At 38.0% G+C, this 21,229-nt stretch overlaps 1 protein-coding gene across 1 annotated transcript in view; it reads right to left on the minus strand.

The window, feature by feature from the left end:
* LOC131681350 (activating transcription factor of chaperone) overlaps positions 1–17,560 on the minus strand; it is an 81,685-nt gene extending 64,125 nt beyond the window's left edge. Inside the window, exons 1-3 of the mRNA XM_058962106.1 lie at positions 17,399–17,560; positions 10,817–11,098; positions 10,631–10,753 (exon numbers count right to left, since the gene is read on the minus strand). Of these exons, the coding sequence (XP_058818089.1) occupies positions 10,631–10,753; positions 10,817–10,931 (238 nt within the window). The 5' untranslated portion in view covers positions 10,932–11,098; positions 17,399–17,560. The remainder of the gene's footprint in view (positions 1–10,630; positions 10,754–10,816; positions 11,099–17,398) is intronic.
* Positions 17,561–21,229: the final 3,669 nt, after the last annotated feature.

The following is a 21,229-nucleotide window of genomic DNA, read 5'->3' on the forward strand; positions in this document are numbered from 1 at the left end:
CAACAAAAATGTTTGTTCAATGCGAGCGATTTTGGCCCTAAGCTATCCATCAGGCAAAGCAAATAGTTCACCCCCTTAAACGAGAGTATAGTAACATGTGAGGTGTTTAGTCAAAACAAAATGTACAACGCGGTAGAACCGGTTGATTGGGAATAACCAGCGGATTTTCACAGAACATCGTTGGCTGTCGCAGGCGGTAAACAGAGCAAAACTAAAAAAGAAAAAAAAACTTGCAAAGAGCCACAGCGCATTGCAAGCCCATCCTATCAGAATGTGACCGAAGCATATTGATTATAAATTGACCGCTTGTTCTGCGTGTAGATGTGACCCGCCCTCGTTACGCGCTCATCAGCAGCACAGGGGACTGGCCCCAGAGACGGTGATGATGTGGGAAAAACGCGCAGTGAGTACAAATTGATAAATTGAACACTAATCGTCTCTCGCCGTTAGTTTTTTTTTCGTTCGGCCTTGGAAAGAAGCAACTGCCATCAAGCGAAAACAACTAGCGACATCACTCATTCCGCGGCCTGTATTGTGATGGCGGGCCAGGATAACGTTGAACGAAAGTCCATCGAACCGTTTAATAGCATGAGCTTTGAACGATCGTCAGACAGGACGATGTTCAATTATAACCATCAATAAACATAGTGAACGTCAATAAGGCGGTCTGCGTTTACAGACAAGGTTGACAATATCTATAGTTTAGTTATACAATAATGGGTAATTGAGCTATTGTTATTAAAAAATTTAGTCAATATTCAAAATTTTTGTTTTCTACACAGACTTTCACCACTAACTTTTACTACACCGTTGGGTAGAAAACTATTTTTATTTTCCTCGACGCTGCTTGTGCATAAAATATGTACCATTATAGTGTAATCATGCGATTAATTATTAACGTAACTTAATTAGGTTGGAGTTAAAGATATATTTGCAAAAATTTATGAACCTTATAGTGGAGATATCTTTTTAAGTTTTTACAACAAATTTGTAGACTTTATTTGCAATCAGCTTTGCCGAAGGCACGTAGCTTCTAGCCGGTTCAAGTGACACTAAGTAAAAATAAAAAGACATTTTAAAACAATATGTATTTCTTGCAAATTGTTCTCAAGGCCGTTACAAATATTTTTAAAATATTATTTCCAGGCACAACTTTTATTTTGAAGGTTGTGTACAAGACACGAAAATGGTTAAATTAAAATGCTGCATGCCTAGCTAACACTTTGCGCAAATTTTAAATTTCTAGATTATCAATAGTTTCCAGATTATTTGAATAATTTGCGCAAATTGTTTCTTGTTTGTTTTATAAAAGATCGTTTGACCTGAAACACATTTATCAATGTGGCAAAATGTCCGGTGAACGAAATGAATGAAACCAATTGTGAAATGACACACGTTTCAATTCAACTGATTTTCTATCATGATTCATTACAAAATTAATATTGATTGTATTGATAACTACAAAATGTTCATACTATGTTGCGTTTCGGCTTCGCCTCATCAGAAACCGACACTAACACATTGTCGGAATAGATTAGCGCCGGCTTGACGCAAATCCCTTAAAACTAAAACACACTATGTGTTTCAATCAAACGACTGATCAAACGTGATATCCCGTTCGAGCAGAAGTTCTGTTTATGCCGATGAGACACAAGTGAAGCCGAAACTTGTCTTGGCTTAGCAGGCCTATGCGAAAGCACTATGCTATATTTCACCCTAAGGAGGAAAATTTGGTAAAACCAAAATTTCTCACTAGGGTGAAAATTTGTTGGTAAAAACCAGTCTTTGTACAGGAGGGCACAAATCCTTATTTCATACTATGTTGCGTTTCGGCTTCGCCTCATCAGAAACCGACACTAACTTATTGTCGGCGCTAATCTATTCCGACAATAAGTTAGTGTCGGTTTCTGATGAGGCGAAGCCGAAACGCAACATAGTATGAAATAAGGATTTGTGCCCTCCTGTACAAAGACTGGTTTTTACCAACAAATTTTCACCCTAGTGAGAAATTTTGGTTTTACCAAATTTTCCTCCTTAGGGTGAAATATAGCATAGTGCTTTCGCATAGGCCTGCTAAGCCAAGACAAGTTTCGGCTTCACTTGTGTCTCATCGGCATAAACAGAACTTCTGCTCGAACGGGATATCACGTTTGATCAGTCGTTTGATTGAAACACATAGTGTGTTTTAGTTTTAAGGGATTGGATTTGCGTCAAGCCGGCGCTAATCTATTCCGACAATGTGTTAGTGTCGGTTTCTGATGAGGCGAAGCCGAAACGCAACATAGTATGAAATAAGGATTTGTGCCCTCCTGTACAAAGACTGGTTTTTACCAACAAATTTTCACCCTAGTGAGAAATTTTGGTTTTACCAAATTTTCCTCCTTAGGGTGAAATATAGCATAGCACAAAATGTTATAATTTTCAAATATTGTTCTTTGGTTAAAGCATATAACTGGTCATTATCTCAAGGAAGCCACTTGGGACCGTTGACGTTTTTGCTATACTTCAATGATGTACATCTAGTTATATATTTTCCCCTAATTCGCTCAATTGAAGATTGAAAATTTCTCCAACAGCAGCTTCAAGTCTTTGCTGATTGATGTAACACGATCCGCGTGTTGGTAAAACGTCTCGAGCACTGGGATGCATCTTCAGGATAGCCAAAAATTTTACGAATATTAACTGTCTCAAATCGCTGTACTGCTCTTTATCACGATCAATCTTAGAATATTGCCCTGAAATGTAAAGCCCAAACTACAATAACGGCGTTGAGAGAATTGAAACCTTACAGCGTCGCTTTTTACGTTTCGCGCTTCGTAGGTTGCCGTGGAGGGATCCTGTCCGCAAGAGCTTTGTTCATCGCCAACACTTTGCAAGATCGTATAGATCAGTGGTTTTCAACCGGGGGTGAATTCACCCCCAGGGGGTACATTAGACTATAGCAGGGGGTGAATTATGCGGGACAAATTTTATCTTGTTATCCTAACATTCCTGTCGGTTGTTTGTTATTGTATTTGTTTCATTGTGTCAAGAATTAAAATGCTTACTGATAGTGCTCAGGAACAGGCCTCTGATTGAGAAATTATGGTTTTCGTTCAATTGAAAATCATTTTCTTCTGACAGGATAATAATGGTAAACAATTTTCAGAATGGGGTACATCATGGTTATCAATATTCGGAAAGGGGTACAAGGAACGAAAAAGGGTGAGCCATCTTTCGAAAGAAGACTCGGTCCCCCGAGTTCACGGACGAGCAGATAGCGATCGTGAAATCAGTGGGTGACGAAGAACTACCGCGGGACGTCGTTCGAGGTGGACGACGAGTTACTCTCCGCTCTCGAAGACCCACATTCCAGGAAATGACAGCTACTATTCCAGCGCCAAGTCGGCCACACCCCTCGAAGTAAAATATAAGTTTAAATATAAATTTGGAAAAATAAATCAATAAATAAAGTTATGTTGTACATCGCCATAGATGGATGTCAAAGCCTTGCCGAGCAGTCTGGCCATCAATCATCCAGTGTACCAGGAAGAGTGTCTTGAGAAAATTCTTCTGCTGTTCTTAAAGGAGCATCATGCGGATGGGAAGTACGTCTACTGGCCGGACAAGGCGTCTTCCCAATACGCCAAGAAAACGCTGGAGTATCTTGAACAGAAAAAGATACTGTACAGGCCAAAAGAAAGGACTTGATTTTAAACTACATGACTGAAAAAATCTCATTTTTTATTGAACACCCGTCATTAGGTCACATACAAAACTGACTCAGACATCACTTCATTCAAAGTTTAGTAGCGTCTCTTAAGGAAGTTGGCAGGATTAGCAGTCTTCGACAGAGTTGTAGGCAATACAATTATCTTTCTTATTTTCACTTGCAGTGATAAACTGATGCATACAATGCCACCTAGTGGGGAAAATACAACTTTATGCACTTTCTTTATGTAAATTGTCGAAAAATATCATACAAACTTTGAAGACGTCGCTAGACTCTTCCGATTTGGTTCAAACTTAGAGCAGACACTGCTGGTAGGACTAAGAATTGACTGAGGGGTTTTCAAAAATTTGTTTTTTTTCTGTAGTCTAGTGTACACCGCATTTTTTCGAGGTGTCTATGGAAGCGTTACTGTCACTCGTCAGATTTTCAATATTTTGGTATAAAAATTCAGAAACATAGAATATCACAATGCACCGCCGAAGCAAAAAAATTATGGATTTTTTTCATTGAAAATACCATACCTTCCTTAAAGGGGAAAGCGTTTTCGGTGGAAAAATAGTCGTTTTTAAAATGTCTTGGCTATACAGAGAGTGCATTCAAGTAATTTCCATACAATACAACGTTATCAATATTTGGACATTTTTCTAAATTTTCTTCTCAAAACCTACTGGATCAATCGTTTTGAGACAGTGATCAGCTATTTGCGTCCGAGTCGCTTATCACCTATTTTCATTAGATGATTCACAGACTAATAGTGCCCCCTTTCAAAATCAGCCACCTCGGTTATGCAACTATTTTTTCCATTCTTTTTTTTACATGGCTGCGCCATCTGGATGTATCTTATTTCAAGATATAACAACTCCGCCATTTTACAGTCGATTTAGACAGATAAACACAATTCTGAAACGTCATTTTGTGCCATTTTAGTATGAGTCGAGTTACACCAAAAGAACGCGCTGAAATCGCAGCGCTTTACATTAAAAACGATCGTTTAGTAGTGAAAACTATGTGTGCTTATCGTTAAAAATATGGCACACCAGCGGAGTAAATAAACAAAATTGTCGAATTTGGGTGACATAGAACCCATACGTTATACATCAAACACCACTGCACGACCAGAAAGTAACTGTTCGGGCCGGAGTATGCCCCAAAACAATCATCGGTCTTTATTTTTTCAAAGAGGTAGAGACCATCGACGGCGCATTTGGATTTTGGCGCACTTTGTCTGTGCACAAATGTAAAAAAAGGTCTGAAAAACTTCTATTTTCAACAAGACGGGGCACCTTGCCACACCGCAGCCGCTACAATCAAATTCTTGCAGATTAAATTTCCAGGACGCGTTGTCTCCAAAAATGGTGATTTGGAATGGCCTCCTCGTTCTCCGAATTTAACGGCCCAGACTTTTTGAAAAGTAAAGTTTATTCTAGCAAACCAAAGAAGCTTGACGAACTCCAAGCGAATATACGAGCAGAACTTGCTGCGATTAAGCCCGAAATGCTGCCCAATGTCATGCAAAATGTCCGCAAAAGAGCTGCTTTTTGTGTATCAAATTGGTGTGGTCATTTAATCGACGTTGTATTCTAATTCTGGTTTATAATAAATGGCATAAAATATCCTAAAAAAACTTGTTTACTTGTCAAAATCGACTGAAAAATGGAGGAGTTGGTCCATGTTGAAAAAGGATACATCCAGATGGCGCACCCTGTATAAAGCGATCCTACCTAATCAGGTGCGATTCTAACGGCGAGAGCATATGATGCTTCCATCTTGGCCAGAATTAGATTTGCATGTTTTTAAATTACAAGGGGACTTGGTCAAATTTGATCCTAGTAAGAGTTTATGAATCGTGTCAACCGTTTGGCAAAATCAGATGTTTTCCTGTAAGCCTGATCAATAGATCTAAATATTGGTCGCAGTGGTCCGTCTCCAACAAAAAAAAAGCCTGATCAACTGTCTTGAGTCAATTCCTAGTCACACCAGAAGTGTCTGCTTCAAATTTGAGCTATATCGTCCAAGTCTAAGTACCGGACCAACGTGCTTGAAGTTTGGGTAGGAATTTTTGATAATTTACATGGAGAAAACCAAACTGGTTGTATTTTCGCCGCTAGGTGACATTATGTACACTAGATTCTCATGACAAATAGCACTATGTAGACGGGCATAGCGTAGTCGGTTAATCGATTGCCTTGTACGCAGCTCACATGGGTTCGATTCCCAATCCCTCACATAGGATTAGAGATTTTTCCAAAAAGAGATTTCTCTATCCCGAAAAGAGGCGAATGACCCTAAGGTTAAAACCTCTATAATAAAAATAAAAATAATAACACTTCCATTTCAATGGAGTGAGACAGGAAGTTGGTGTTTTCCTCAAAGTCAACGGCCTATCTAGCTTCGTTGGAAAGTTAGTGGCGGTGGCGTCTTTTATCTGATGAAATTAGGAAATAATACTTTCAAGCATTAAAATTTTTCGGAATGTACATATTGTTTAACCCTCCGGAAGTCGCGCTTATGGCCCACTGAAGCAGCCGCTGGTGCCCTAAGACGATTTCGCTAGATTTTCAGAGCAGCGTGCACTCAGTGCACTAGCGCGACTGCCGGAAGGTTAACTGTTTTTTGGTCTAACCATTTTTTGGTAAAACAAATAAGTTCGTGAATATCGACTTCTGAACCATCACTAGACTGCCCAGAAAAATAATGAATTTTTGAAAACTCAATCCGCCCATCCCATAGTCGATTTCTAGTCCCACCAGGAGTACTTGCTTCAAATTTGAAGCAAATCGGACAAGTCTAGCTACCGGACCAACGTGCCTGAAGTTTGTATCGGATTTTTCGGCAATTTACGTGGAGAAAACCCACTAGCTCGCATTTTTGCCGCTAGGTGGCACTGTATGTATCGTATTATCACTGTAAGTGAAAATAAGAAAGATAATTTAATTATCTACAACTTTGCCGAAGACTGCTAGTTAAGGAATCGTTATGGTACGAAAAAAATAAATCACAATCATTTGAAAAAAATTGAAAAAATCGATTGTGTGACAATGTCTTACTTTATGACCATGTTTTACCTAAAGCATCTGTGGTTAAACCTTATAACACTATAACAAAGAATTTGATTCCTATGTGCTTTTAGTGTGTAGAAACTAAAAGAATTCTCACGCCCAATTCGCATTCCAGTCGTGATTTCGCCCTTCAGCAATCGCCATTTGCGAGAGGGCTAAACCGTGAACATGATTTTCAGAAGGGCGCAGTAAATGGGCTAAACTGACTCTGTCTTGCTGGGTAGCGCTGGGTAAATAGGCGAGCTTGGCAGGATATTTTTTGATAGGGCTCAGCAAATGGGTGCATAGAAACACAATGCAAATGAAAGGGCGCGTGCATTTTTTCTTCAAATTTCACGAAAATATCGAAATGTTCGAATGTTTATGTGCAGCAACTACCGAGTAGACATGATCACAGTAGATACTAATTATCACTTATATAATAGAACCGCCCTTTACAGAATAATTTTGTGAATAATAACCATTCGCCCCAGTTCTGTCAAAAAATGTTAGTTTAGCCTTTATATTCCATATGAGAAGAAGGGACTAAGTCGAAACCTGAAGAAAATGAATGTTTCGCCGTTTTGTTTTTTGTTAAATTATATATAATATCTATAAACCATTTTAACTAATTTTCACCCCAATCTTGTAGTATTTTAGCCTCATAATGCCATAATAGGGAAAACGCAGTTTGTTTATATTAGCGATTTAAGTCCTAATGAAAAATCTATGTCGTTTTCAAGAAAATCGAGTTTGAAATTTGAATTCAACATTGCTCTTGGTAGACGAAGCGCGCTTAGAAGCTCTGTAACTTTCGATCTATTTCTCGTATCTCTATGATGTGTACTTTCAGATAAAGTTGTAAAATAGATTTCTTGATAAATAAAAAGGTATGTAACCCCTTTACTTTAGTTTTAGCACCAGTTTGTTTTCACCCTTTTTTTAATCGAAATTTGCTGTTGTTTTTCCTTTTGCAAGTTTGTCTTCTGTAAAAATGGTATTTGAATCATATAATTCTAAATTCTAGATATTGTCTCGTTATTCACCATTAAAATATTCCTAAAGCGTAGTTAACGCACAATATTTCGAATCCCTATCCTTACTAATAATCTCCCTCCTCCCGCGACACTTGTGGAATGCGCATTAGTATATACGACCTCCAGCAAAAACAAGGAGCGGACTAACATTCCTTCCCTTGCCTGGTGCGAACTGCGTTCGGGCATGCCCAGCGCCAGTATTGATCAATAATCAAGTTTTTTTATTATAGAGATTTGAACCTTAGGATCATTCTCTACTTTTCGGGTTAGAAAAATATCTTGTAAATTTCTAACCCTTTGTGTGGGGGTTGGGAATCGAATCCAGTTGAGCCGCGTACAGGGCAATCGATTTATCAACTATGCTATGCCCCTGCCAATAAACAAGCTAGGATTACAAGAAGTTGTACTTTGTAGGACGATTTGATACTCCCAGGCTATTGATTCTTTGTGCAAGTTCAACTAGTTCCGATCAATAACGGAGTAGCAATCAGGGGTGGTCGCACAAGCTCAAATCCTACTGGATAAATCATTTTGAAATTTCACAAAGTTTTTCACATCAATCACTGAGAACTTATTATTATTACTTTTACAATAACACAATAGTGCAAGAAAAGATAGAAAATCGAAAAAAGGATGTGCTCCCGCAGTAACGCGGGGACAAATATAATGTGCGAAATTTCAAACCGGTTGATCAAGTAAATTTCATGTTAAGCTGTACACCATGAAACTATCACTCGCTCAATTTTCAGTATATTGCAATGAAAATTTTAGAAAATATTGTTCAAATGTTGCATTTTTAAATGGAAATTGAATGAAAATACTAACACTCTTTGTAACGCCAAAACAAATTTTTGAAAAAATGTCTTGCTGAAATTACTTCTAAATCTCTCCCGCCCCCTCGTTCGCCTAAGAAATTGTTAGGTGACCTTAGGAATAAAAAAAGTTTTGAATTCGTTCGCAAAATCTCGAGGAAGTATGGCATTAGTAGAAAATGTGACTCTATAACATTTCCCTGAAAACCATTCCCAGAACAAAAAATGTCTAAGTTTTTTCTCCAGAAATACATTTTCCAGAAAGTATCAATTTTCAGAAAACTAATCCCCAAAAAGTACCAAAGCCCCGATCACTTTTCCATAGAATGTACCAAAAATCCAGAAAATTTATCTATAGAAAGAACCAAAACCCAAAAAAGTATTTGATCGAAAATGCTCTTTTTAATATTTTCTTAATCAAGTTCGTATCAATTCGTTACACTTAGACTGTGTGCTCTTAAATCCCAGTCATGATAGGAATACTCAAAGGGGAGGTTTCATTTAAAATAGGCCGAAAAACAAAACGTAAACAATTCCGGTTAACACTTACATCAAATGGACACTAACAAAGCTTTAAACACACCTTAAATAAGCCGATTCTGAAGCCTGTTGGCGAAATAATAGATTATCGAAAAGGCACATAAGCAAAATAACTTGTTTTGCTTATGTTTCCTTTCACTTCCCCTCAAAAACTGACGGTTCATATACACCAAACAACAAAACGGAAAAAATTGTTTATGGGCCCTTTTCTTAATGAAAAAGACTATACTTGAAAAGGGAACAAAAACATCGCAACACCAAGAAAGGGATCAAAATAAACGTCACATAATCATTTGCTGTAAACAAAAGGGCTCACCCGCACGCACTATAAGCTAACGTCTCGCCGAAAAGGGATTATAGGAGAGGGCACAAAACCAGTGCGATATTTCAAAAGGGGCCAAAATATTTATCTGCAAAAATCGTTCAGAATACAATTTTTTAATAAAATCTGGTATATTATTCGAAAAAAATGGTTAATTTAACAAAAATGGTCCTTAAATCAAGCTCCTGTTCATAAATGGAAGTACGAGGTAATTTTTCAGACGCCATTTTCTCAACATGAGCATATTGTATATAATGCCTTATGAAATGTTGACGTTGAAATATGGTTTCACGCATATCAGACCTATGCATTATAGCTCACGTATTGTAGTAAACTATAAACAAAAGCTTATGACAGTGGTATCCAGCCGTAGACAATTGTTAGAGATGAATTATGAGGGTTGAATTTGCATATGTTATCCTAACAGTCCCGTCGGATATTTGTGTTCAAATATTATTTCAGTGTGTATAGAATTAAGATGCTGACTGCGAATGCTTAGGAACACGAACAGGAATTGAAAATAGTAAAGAGCTGAAAACAATTTTGTATATCCTAACAGCGTGATAAGCAATTTTCAGAGAAGTAAATAATGGAGATCAATATTCGTAAAGGATACATGGATCGAAAGAGATTGGAAATGTCTGATTTAAGCTGTTACATTATGATACAGTAACCAGAAAAAAATACACCCAAAGGAATGAGCTAATCAAGTTGCGAAATTATGAGTTGTTTGTTAATGAATTTCGAAAAGAAGTGGTGGTGTTGGTGGTCCTAATTTAACTATTTGTAATGAAAGAATCTCCGAACTCATATTCACAAAAACAAATTTGTAAAAAGAATTTCAATCTACAAATTAGGAACCTCGAACATGCACGTGAAAATATCGTGTATCTACGCTATTGCCCGCGCTTCGTGGAACAGCTCTCTGAACGAGGGCGTATTCTATTATTTTGCCCCGCGAATTCAGTATCGTTTAAATATTTTCTAGTTGTATTGCAATATTAAATGACTACATGAGTTAAGTCTGATTTATTTGACACAAGGGTGCTTAACATAATGGCCTTTTGGCATGATTTTTAAAATCACGCCCAAGAATTGACCCTGAGAATTGATCACGTCTAATGTGGCTAACCCACGTGAAATGTGTCTGGACAATTCGTAATACTAACCTTTCTCGAGTTTCTCAGCTGATGGCAAAGTGATGATTATAGGAAGGTCCGACATAAGATCCGTTGTAATGATCGGTTTGGTCTCCACGATAACATCGAAAAGAGCATTACTGAAAAGGCCTTCTAAAATGAAAAAATAGAAAACAGTTATACCATGAAGTATCCGAATTCAACTTCCTATCGTACCCTTGCAGAAATCGTAGTCTTCGGAGAAGAGCTCCTCAACATAGGAGGAGTGCTGGGAGGATGGAGATGTTGGCTCCATTTTGCCCTCCCAGTCCAGGAATTGATAGGAATCCATCGATGCTGCTGGATAATGTCAATAGTGCAGACGACTCAACAATCAACGATGGGGAATTTAGTTGGGATAATGTGGGTGAAGATATTAATGAGGTTGTTTCTTTAAGTTGAAAACTCAGGTCTGTCGCTTGGGACGCCATTTTGCTTGTATAGGATGCCATTGTGGCCCTGTAAATAAAAATAAGAACGATAACGGTGTAATGGGATCTACTGGTTTTAGGTTGAAAGCAATGATAAATAAGGCAATGTAATAAACTGAAGTTGAATCCAATAGAGTGGATATTTTTGCGATGTTATTTACGTGATTTTCCTTTCCCCTGATCATATCACAAGTTTAAGTTAACAGATCTCCATATATCATTATTAAAAAGAAAAGGCTTTCTACAATAATTTGTAATGAAGGAAATAAAACACAGAATTGCTTATCCGTTTCAAAAATTGTGAATAAAAACGAGAAAATAGAACAAATTGCTGGAATGATTTTGAATCGATTGGAATTCAAAAGTTGTTAAAATAAAATCATAATTTTTGCTCACAAAGAAAATGTACCTTATATATGGTAAAAACATATTTGAAATTAGTTAACCGAAAGCTAAGATATTACTGGTCAAAAACAATCACATAAGACAAGAATTCAGTGTATTCGAAATTTGACTGGATATGAGATATGATTAAAAGTATAGTGAAAAAATTCGTAATTATTGAGATGTTAACGACCAGACATTGGGTTCGATTCTTGATCTCATCACGTCATTGCTAAAATGTCATTGCTGGGTGCTGGTTCTGTTAAAGGAAAATCCTTAACTTCAAGATCAACCCCCCATTTATTGGCTTCTAAACAAATCGTATGAGGTGGCACCATCGTCGTCATGAAATGAGAAGAAACTAACAACGCATGATCCACAAAATCGAAAGTATAGCATCTGCGATTTCTTATCAACTACCCATCTTCGCTACACCGTTTTAATGTAGAATACATTTAAGGTTTCAATATAGGGGTCCCGTTTCAAAATATCGGCTGCGGCGCCGCGTCAGATTTTGAACGTTAATAACTTTTATCATACTTAACAGAATGATTTGATTTTTAGACCAATTTGTTGCAAATATGTTCCTCTATGCTGTATTAAAATTTGAAGTATGTATATCATGTACTAATAACAAAAAAAATGTGTTTTGAAAAATCTTTCGAAAACGACTCGGAAAAGTGAAAATTTTCAGCCCATCCCGCACAGAGCCGTCGTTATGGCAGACCTACCGAACAATAAAATAATGAAAAGTTTATATATAGGTCCATTACATGTTTGTTCGTATGGTTATTCGCATTGGGTTGCTTGACGAGAGCACTTGGTGGGGGAAAGACGGCATATTCCTTTGGTTAGGCCATTAGAAGCCGGACGGAAAGGAAAGGCTCATGCACGGCACGAGAACGAGCGAGAAAGCGATAGTAGTGCATATTAGCGCGATTATATAAATATCTGTCGGTCGGTTTTTCTCATCATTCGTATTCGTTCAAGCACTAGCAAGCAGCCAGTCCACCGAAGAAAAGCAGTCGGCGATGACGACGGCGGAAAAAGTGCCCCAGCTACTGGTGACTCATCGCAACCCGATCAGGAACTGTCGCCCTGCAAGAATTTCGCCCCAACTAAAGGGCAACAGAGTAGGCTATCGTTCCAGCGTCTGGGTCGTGAGATTGTGCAGGACTGCAAAGTCGAGCTACGCTTACAAAGCTCAGTCGTAATGATGCCCCGAGAAGCCAACGATGCCTACTTGGTCGGTTTGTTCGAGAATGCAAAATAGTGCTTTCTAGCTCACCGTGTCCGCGGGGAGTGCGTCTGAATTATGCTCCCGCAATAAAACAATAAACGGTTCTTTACAGGACCAATTAATTGTGTTCTAATAAGAGTTAAACTGAAATTTACATTTTATGGTGTATAACAAATAATTTTCAGAAAGCAATATAAGAAATACGATGTGTGGAAAGAAAGAAAGAGAATTTAAATTATCTTCTCTCGCTCGTTTTCGTGCACTGCTTTTCCATTCCTTTCTGCTGCTACTACCATCATAACTAAAACGAATGTGCGTGTTCCCCCACCATCTCATGGCCAGTGTTGCCACAATTGCATGTCGCTATAACAATTTGAATTATTTTATTGATCCTCTCTAGTATTGATAAAATATAGAACATGCAAAGTACACTAGTCGCATGCTTTTATTCGAACTTTTTGGCAGCCTCCGTTGATTAACTGCATAAATCGATTTGTTTGTGCAGCTCCTTGCTAGTAGCAAACTAAATAGCCTTTATCAGCGCTAACAAATAAAACAAAAGAATTTAAATTTGTGAAAATCTTCTCTTTCCTTCTTTTCAAATCTGCAACATTCTTTGAAAATATTGTTGGAATGTTGTTATTGAAAAACTGAACATGCAAGTTTGCTAGCACTGGCCACTAGATTGAAGGCGATGGAAAGACAGAATATTCGTTTTGGTTATGCTAGTATTGGTAGCCGAACGGAAAGGAAAGGCACAGGAATGGCACGAAAACGAGCGGGAGAGCGATAGTAGTGCTTTCTTGTGTTTTCATATATGAATATTGGTCGGTCGGTTTTTCTCATCATTCGTATTCGTTCAAGCACTAGCAAGCAGCCAGTCCACCGGAGGAAAGCAGTTGGCGATGATGACGGTCCGCAAAAGTGCCCCAGCTACTGGTGGCCCATCGCAACCAACTACCGATCAGGAACTGTCGCCATGCTAGTATTTCGCCCCAACTAAAGGGCAACGGAGCAACTAATCCGCTGGCTAACATTCCAGCGTCTGGTTCGTAAGGTTGTGTATTACTTCAAAGTCGAGCTACGCTTACAAAACTCAGCCATAATGAAGCCACTGATGCCTACTTGGTCGGTTTGTGGGAGTGGGCGTAAATTACAATAAAAGCAACGGTTCTTTTCAGGACCAATCAATTGTGTTCTAGTGAGAGTTAAACTGAAACTTTTATTTTAAGGTGTGTAGCAAATTTTCAACAAGCAACATAATACGTTGGGTGGAAAGAAGTAGCTTGCACACGGAACAAAAATTTAAATTATCCTCTCGCTCGTTTCGTGCACTGCTTTTCCATTCCTTTCTACTGTTATTATCAGTATTACCAAAACGAATGTGTTGTTGCATGTGTTTAAGAGAAACGTTGAAGTCGCATGCTTCTATTCAAGCTTTTTGGCAGCCCCCGTGAACTAACTGCATTAAATGATTTTTTGTGCAGCTCCGTGCTAGTAGCAAACAAAATGGCCCTACCAGTGTCTGATTCGTGAGATTGTGCAGGATTTCAAAGTCGAGCTAAGCTTATAAAGTTCAGCCGTAATGGTACCCGAAGAAGCCAGTCTTGTCGTTTTGTTCGAGGCTACAAAACAGTTCGCCAGGCACGTAACTATCATGCCAAAAATATCCAACGATCCAGCGCATCACCATCAACACCAACGCCGATACCAAAGGTTCTTTTCAGAACCACCATTATTACCATAGAGAATTATTTGAAAATTTCCCATTCAAACGTGATTCTGTTGAATATTATTAGATTTAAATTAACGTCTCGAATTGAAATCACGACGCTCCGGTTATGTGACAGACATTACCCACCCATCTTTTTTTATTGTGACCACGACACCCCATTTCAATATTTCTGAATGAACAGAAGGTCGAGTTTGGAAAGTTTGTAACTTTCATTGTATTTAACCAAATTACACAATGTTCGCACTAATGATTCAGAAATATGATCAGGAATCTTCTGTTAGATTTGTAAGTATGTATAATTTACATGAATAAAGAAAAATTGATTTTCAGGAATCAATTATTATCTGTTCTTCCATTGGCCAGTACTACGCGACTTCCTCATGCTAACAATTAATTTCATCGTTAGCCATCTCCCTCACCAAGGCCAACAACGCCAACAAAACCGGTCCTTTTCAGGACCACCATCATTTTTGTAAAGAATAATTTGAAATATTCCTCGCCCAAATCACCTTTTGTCCGAAAATTCCAATGAGTATCAACATATTTGAAGAACGTGTTCCTTATGTATTCTACATCTCTCCGGTTATGTCGCAGACATTACCCACCCATCTTTTTTTTTCCCCTTATTGCATTCCACTCTTTATTCATAGACTAAATAAATGGCCAGGTTAACCAGAGAACAAAATGCCATTCACACGAGCGCTGTCTTTCGTCACAGGTACAGGACGTCAACGTAACGTCAAAATTAGTTACATGTGGATTCTAAGGAGATATTCAAACACAACATCAACGACACGAAATGTATTGAACGTGCTAACGAAAAATGCATTTAACCTATCCTTGCGGAACGGTGACATGACGTTGACGTTCTACTCCGTTGACGGAAACTGGAGTATCGTGCGAATCGGAGTAATACAGAATGTTCCGTCACTTTTCCCCGTAACTCTGCCCAGCAGAGCTATTCTAGCGGCATCCATCCGATTTCTAAACCTACGTTTAACTTCTAAACCGGGTTTAACACACCGTTAAATTTGGTTTAAAAGTAAAGTGTGGGTAAAAGTCCTTTTCTCTCTCTATATATACAAGAACTTCGAATGTGGGTGAAGAAACTGACCCTTATTGCAGTATCTTTACTGCCGTTACCCGCATAACAGTCCCATATGCATTTTCATCAGTTTTGAGTCAACCTCAGGGTTTGGCCTCATTTTTTGTACTATCAAATAACGAACTGAAAATTGATTTATTGAAAAAATGTACAAAATACACCAACTAATATCAGTCCCATATGCATTTTGGATGCAACCTGCAAACAATATTTATGTTATACAGTGGAGGCCCGATTTTATCAGCTCCCGTTTTTACCTACCCCCGATTTTATCAGCTTCTTGACCCGATTTTATCAGCTTCATATGAAAATTGATAGTTGGTAGTTTGATGGGCTCTAGCAGACGAACCAAGTTGAATTCGAGTAAATCCTTTCCTGGGCATATATTTCTTATCTTAGAGATCCGAAAAATGCAAACATATATTTTTTTTTAATTTTGCGCTGTCAGACCCCCTTAAGGGGAACTTAAAGTAAATAATCAGAAAAGGTTGCTAGGCTATATCTAAGGAACAAAAAAGAATATTTTAAGAGCTTCGGTTTATTGAAAAGACAGAAAAATATATGTCCTGATTTTATCAATGTCCCTGTTTTATCAGCTCTATATTCGCCAAGGGGCTGACAAAAACGGGTCTTTACTGTATTGGAATTGTGAATTTTTTTGTCTTTCCTGATCAAATGCACCTCAATGAAACTGATTGGGGCGGTAGTAGGGCATAGTGTAGTAAATCGTACACAGCTCACCCTGCTACAAAGTAAAGCAAAAATCTTATGGGTGCATTTTCTCGACATGATGATTTTGCATATGGGACTGTTATGCAAGTACAGGCAGTTCAGTACTATATGAATAATTTTTAGTGCTCCAATGAAAGATAATGGTCATTAGTACCCTTACTTGTTTTTGTGTGCAAATATGGTTCAACCTAGATTATCAAATTGAATAAAAGATCATCTACCTAATTCTTTTCGTCAAAGACTGTTCTAAAGCGTAAGAATATCGCCGAAACTATTGCGATGTGGCTTGGCCCCACAGCCCAGTTCTAGTATCGAAAGCGGCGCTTATCCCCTGACGCGGTCCGCCCGATGAGATGACCGCAAATCCGCCGTACATATCCTCGACCTGATATACAGTCCTGTACAGACAGATTTTCGTAGCCAATAAAACAATGAATTACAAATTTCAATTACAAGCAGGTTACCGTGCTCAACATTATACATTAATGCAGTGATAGTTTTCCTAATTATAAAAAATGTGCCTTCACTTTCATTCTATGCATTAAATATCTTGCATATAGAAAATCCCCTAGAACATGGGAATTTAATGTTTATAGCGGCAGTTTAATTTTACATAAAATTTATTTATGGAATAATTCAAAACAATCCTATTTAATTTTGTTCTCATCTAGATTAAACCGCACTTTTTTCATTTTGCATTCGAAAGTTTCTTCGATTCACATACCTATACACAAATTGATATCTAGATATACCTAGCTATACATACAAATTCCACGAAATCAAAGCGCCTGCCATATTTGCTGACGTTCAACGCTCTCCCCCGAACGAGCTTGAATTACGTCATTTTTGAGGAGATATTTTGGAATGTTTTTCCAAACAAAAACATCATGTAGTATCTGATGCGTATTCAACTACATCCACTACGCTTCTTTTAACCGCGCCCGACGGGAGAAAGAGCAGATAATCCAGTTATAAATGCATACCGCCTAGCATAGCAGCCCATTCAAGCACAACCGATCATTGATCATCAGATTGCGTAGCATGAATGACATGGCGTCGAGACGGACTATGCTCAGACGAGAAATTTATCCATCCACTATCCGGTCCCATTAGTCGCTGGAAATGTACTTACATCACGCTAATTCTCTAATTTCTTTTCGGTTGTACTGGGCACCGAGGTGCGCTGCTAGCTGCTTGCAACTAGTAATCCATCTTCACCTTTTAATAAGCACAGGTAAAACTTTCGACACACTTATTTGAGGCAACATTAGGAAATGGGAAAGAGTTGAGTAATTCATGCTTGTTCCCACTTTCGACCTGTACCGATTCAAAACAAACACACGCGAGATACTCTGAGTTCGTCAGTATTGGTGAGAATTTGACAGTTTGACTATTAATGTCATTTTTTTAAAGTCTACAAAGCTTTGCAGTGAGAACAGCCTCATCGACCAAAAACAATTCTCGAGTACTTTTCAAATGGACGTTTGTAATATTTGGTAGAAACCGAGAGAAACGGGTTTGAAGTTACTAGCAGAGCCTTTTAAATCCTGTTTCAAAATACTGGACAAATTCCAACATCGCCTTTACCAATGCATTACTGGTCAGAAATATTTTTTCATTTCAATTTCCACCTCATTTCGTGGTATTTTCCTAAACACGATTTTTAAACGTTCACTCTTCAAAATAATTGCATTTTTTTAAAAATAACAAAAATCCGTTTATACTATTTCATGATCATTCTTTCAATTTGAAGAATCATTTGATTTTTTTCAAATCGGATGAAAATTCGCAAAGTTATAGTATTTTTTGTGAAAAAAGTCAAATCCGCGATTTTTTTTACTTTTTACTTTGTTCAAACCAATTTATTTATCATTGATTCAATAAATTCCTTATTTTCACTTACACATCTGTTTTCGCAATTAAAAAACGAAGAAAATGATGTATTATACATTTCTTTTGTTTGCATTTTTACCTGCGAAATTTGCGATCAAACGCGTGGGGTGCATTCATACCTAGAGGCAGATCACTCTAGAAATGTATAACAAATTTGCATCAAATTAGAAAAAAATGCATTTAATTTCCATTTTTGCATCAACTTTGCACTCCCTCGCAGAAAAATTTGTTTAACAAACGTCCTACGCTGATTCACTTTGTTCGACGTTTTGTTGAATGTAGGACTAGTGTTTTGTAGGGTTTTGACGTCTTACACACAACGCAAAATACATTGCACGCAACGGAAAATACATTATGAATTTCTATTTTGATGGAAAGAAATGCATTTAATTTAGCTGATTTTTAAAAATGCATCACAAGTGATCTGCCCCTAGATTTATACCCCAGTGCAACATTCTAGGGTGGGAAACGCAAGTGCAACGTTCTAGGGTTAGGGAGGATTTTTGAACAAATGCATTGCCGCATACAGGGCATTTAAACGATCTCTCTACGGTGTGTGTATAATGCGTTCGAATGTTGCTATTGAAGAATACCGTGCTACAGATAATACAATCGTAGGATAATTGGCCACGATGAATTCAGACGTGTTCTTCAAAAATCCGGAAAAATCGCTTACAACAAACGAACTCGAGTCGCACGTTTTTGTCGAACATTTTGCTGATCCGGTGGAACGGGACGAAAAGTAGCACAACGCACGAGCTATGGTAATACGCCTAGTTAATTAACAAACTCAACGGTAGTATCGTACCCAAGCCAAATACAAATATGTTAATACGGAATGCTCTGATGATTTTTTGAGGACACATTTTATAAGCCATGTACACCGATAAAGGTACACTGTCAAAGTGACAGTGAACTTTGATGGAATAGTGCTAAAACTGGCTGCACTGAAAAATTATAAACAAATTTGTTGTTTCTACGGTTACTAATCATATACAACCAAACAGGTTGAAAACATTTTGCAAGTTTGCTGCTGTATTGATATCTATAACCAATTATTAATTGGATCGGGTAATTCAACATAAAATTGCCTAAAATAACGTTTCTTTACTCAGAATGTCTATGATTGAATCATTTGAGACAATTTTCTCCGTCCGTTTCAGGATAAAAAAAAGGAATGAGTTGTCCAGATATACCATTATATTGACGGCTATCCGAAACGTGTTGCATGTGCATCTACGCCCCGGAACGAACGGTCGTGGTTAAATGGATAGTTGAATTCTTCACATACCACTAACCGTATCGTGGGGAATTAAATTTTCCTTCTTCTTCATAGCGTCCAATAGTTCGTAGTGCATATGGTGTAGGCTAAATTGATTCGAGTTTTGAATTAGACTGATCAGATTGATGTTAGGATCGTTTTCGATCCGAAGAAAGTATCAACCCAAGGGCAGCTGCTTCCGGAACGATCGTGGAAAATTGATGGCGTGGCAGGGTTGATTTGAGGTTCCAGGCACGACACGAACTTTTTCAGCATATGCGAAACTATATCGAACCACAAATCCCCACAGAAACATAAACAAATATCAACAAAAAATAAACTCAAGAACGGCATGCTCTGATCGGATTTATCAAAATGTGTTGCCATTTCATATTACTTTTCAGTGTTTGTTAGTTATCAAGCAAAATTCATGCATAGGGTTCATTAAATCTAGTTTTCGGAGAGCCAAAAAATGATTAACCTTTTGTATGGGACCTTGGCGTATTTAATTTGTATTTGCCCAGGCTATGTTCTTCTCACTCACGCGAGAAGAAGCTTATCCATTGTCCAATTTTTCTGAAATAAAATGAGTCTGTTTCCATGAATAGCGTGAGAATAATTTTTCCGATAAAAATTATCTATTTTCCTTCTCACTGAAGAAGGTGATATTTTTGACGTAGGACTACGTCTTTGTTTTCGATATAGGGGTGCACGTTGCAAATTCTACCAAAATGGTATGTAACGAAAAGTGGTCCAATTTTAAAGGCATATAATTCAGCCATCTCACGATAAATTTTAATTTTTTTTGTTCATATCGCCCCGAAATACTTCTAAGAATAGATTCCAATAGATAAACCCAAAGATTTTTGATATCATGGCATTGAAAATTTAAATAATGAACAACCTAGTCAAAATATCGCGCATTTACACACAAGATAGCGCTTCCCTAGTCCAGCACGACAGATTTGTGTACCTAGCGTGCTACGCTTCTATGAATGACGTCATCATCGACTATTTAAATGGACGGACTTGGCCAGACACGCTCAGTTACCTGTTGAACGGCTGGCGAAGCAGATCGCTGCGCTGTGTTTTTTACAGCCAGTGTAGCTGAGTTAGAAGTCCGTCACACTGGCTGTGGAGGTACGCTATCCTGTGCCGTCCAACAGGCGACCGCTCCAACTGCTTCCTAAATGCCGCTATAATGCTGCCAGCAAATTTTTGGTTTAACTAGCACATGTATTTGCTATTTGCGCTTGAAATTAAGTAATGTAGTGGTAGTAATAAGCTTCCCATTTTGGTTTAAACGCAAGGACAGTTTTTAAAACAGGATTTAATTAATTAGTTTAGCTCATTTAAGCAATTTTATCATTTCTGTAATTTAAAAGGAATTTTACGGAATTTGGCACCGCTTGCAACTGGTATAATCAACCTGCACAAAGTGTTGCATAACTCAGGGCTGTTTTTTGGAACAAAATGTGTTATCATTCAGCCCTTCGCTATGCAAAATCACGATATTAAAACACGGGCTAAGCGCGGCCGTTCCTTCAATCGGGAAAGGCCGCGTGGAATTTTGGTGAAATGCGCTATTAGTGTCGTGGTGGTACTAGTTGTCTCTTTCGCTCTACCCATCATCATCAGCGTTGACTCATTTTGCATTGTGCGCTTAGGTTCAATGTTTGGTGCGAATGTGTTGGTAGGTAGGGGAATTCGCGGTAAAATGAATACGTTAAGCAGTCATTATTTTCTAACTAATAAGTGAATGAGATATTACGATCACCTTATATGTTTCTTGTTAGACATGTTTTGTAC

The sequence above is a fragment of the Topomyia yanbarensis genome, chromosome 2 (assembly GCF_030247195.1).
Source record: "Topomyia yanbarensis strain Yona2022 chromosome 2, ASM3024719v1, whole genome shotgun sequence".
Classification (NCBI taxonomy): domain Eukaryota; kingdom Metazoa; phylum Arthropoda; class Insecta; order Diptera; family Culicidae; genus Topomyia; species Topomyia yanbarensis.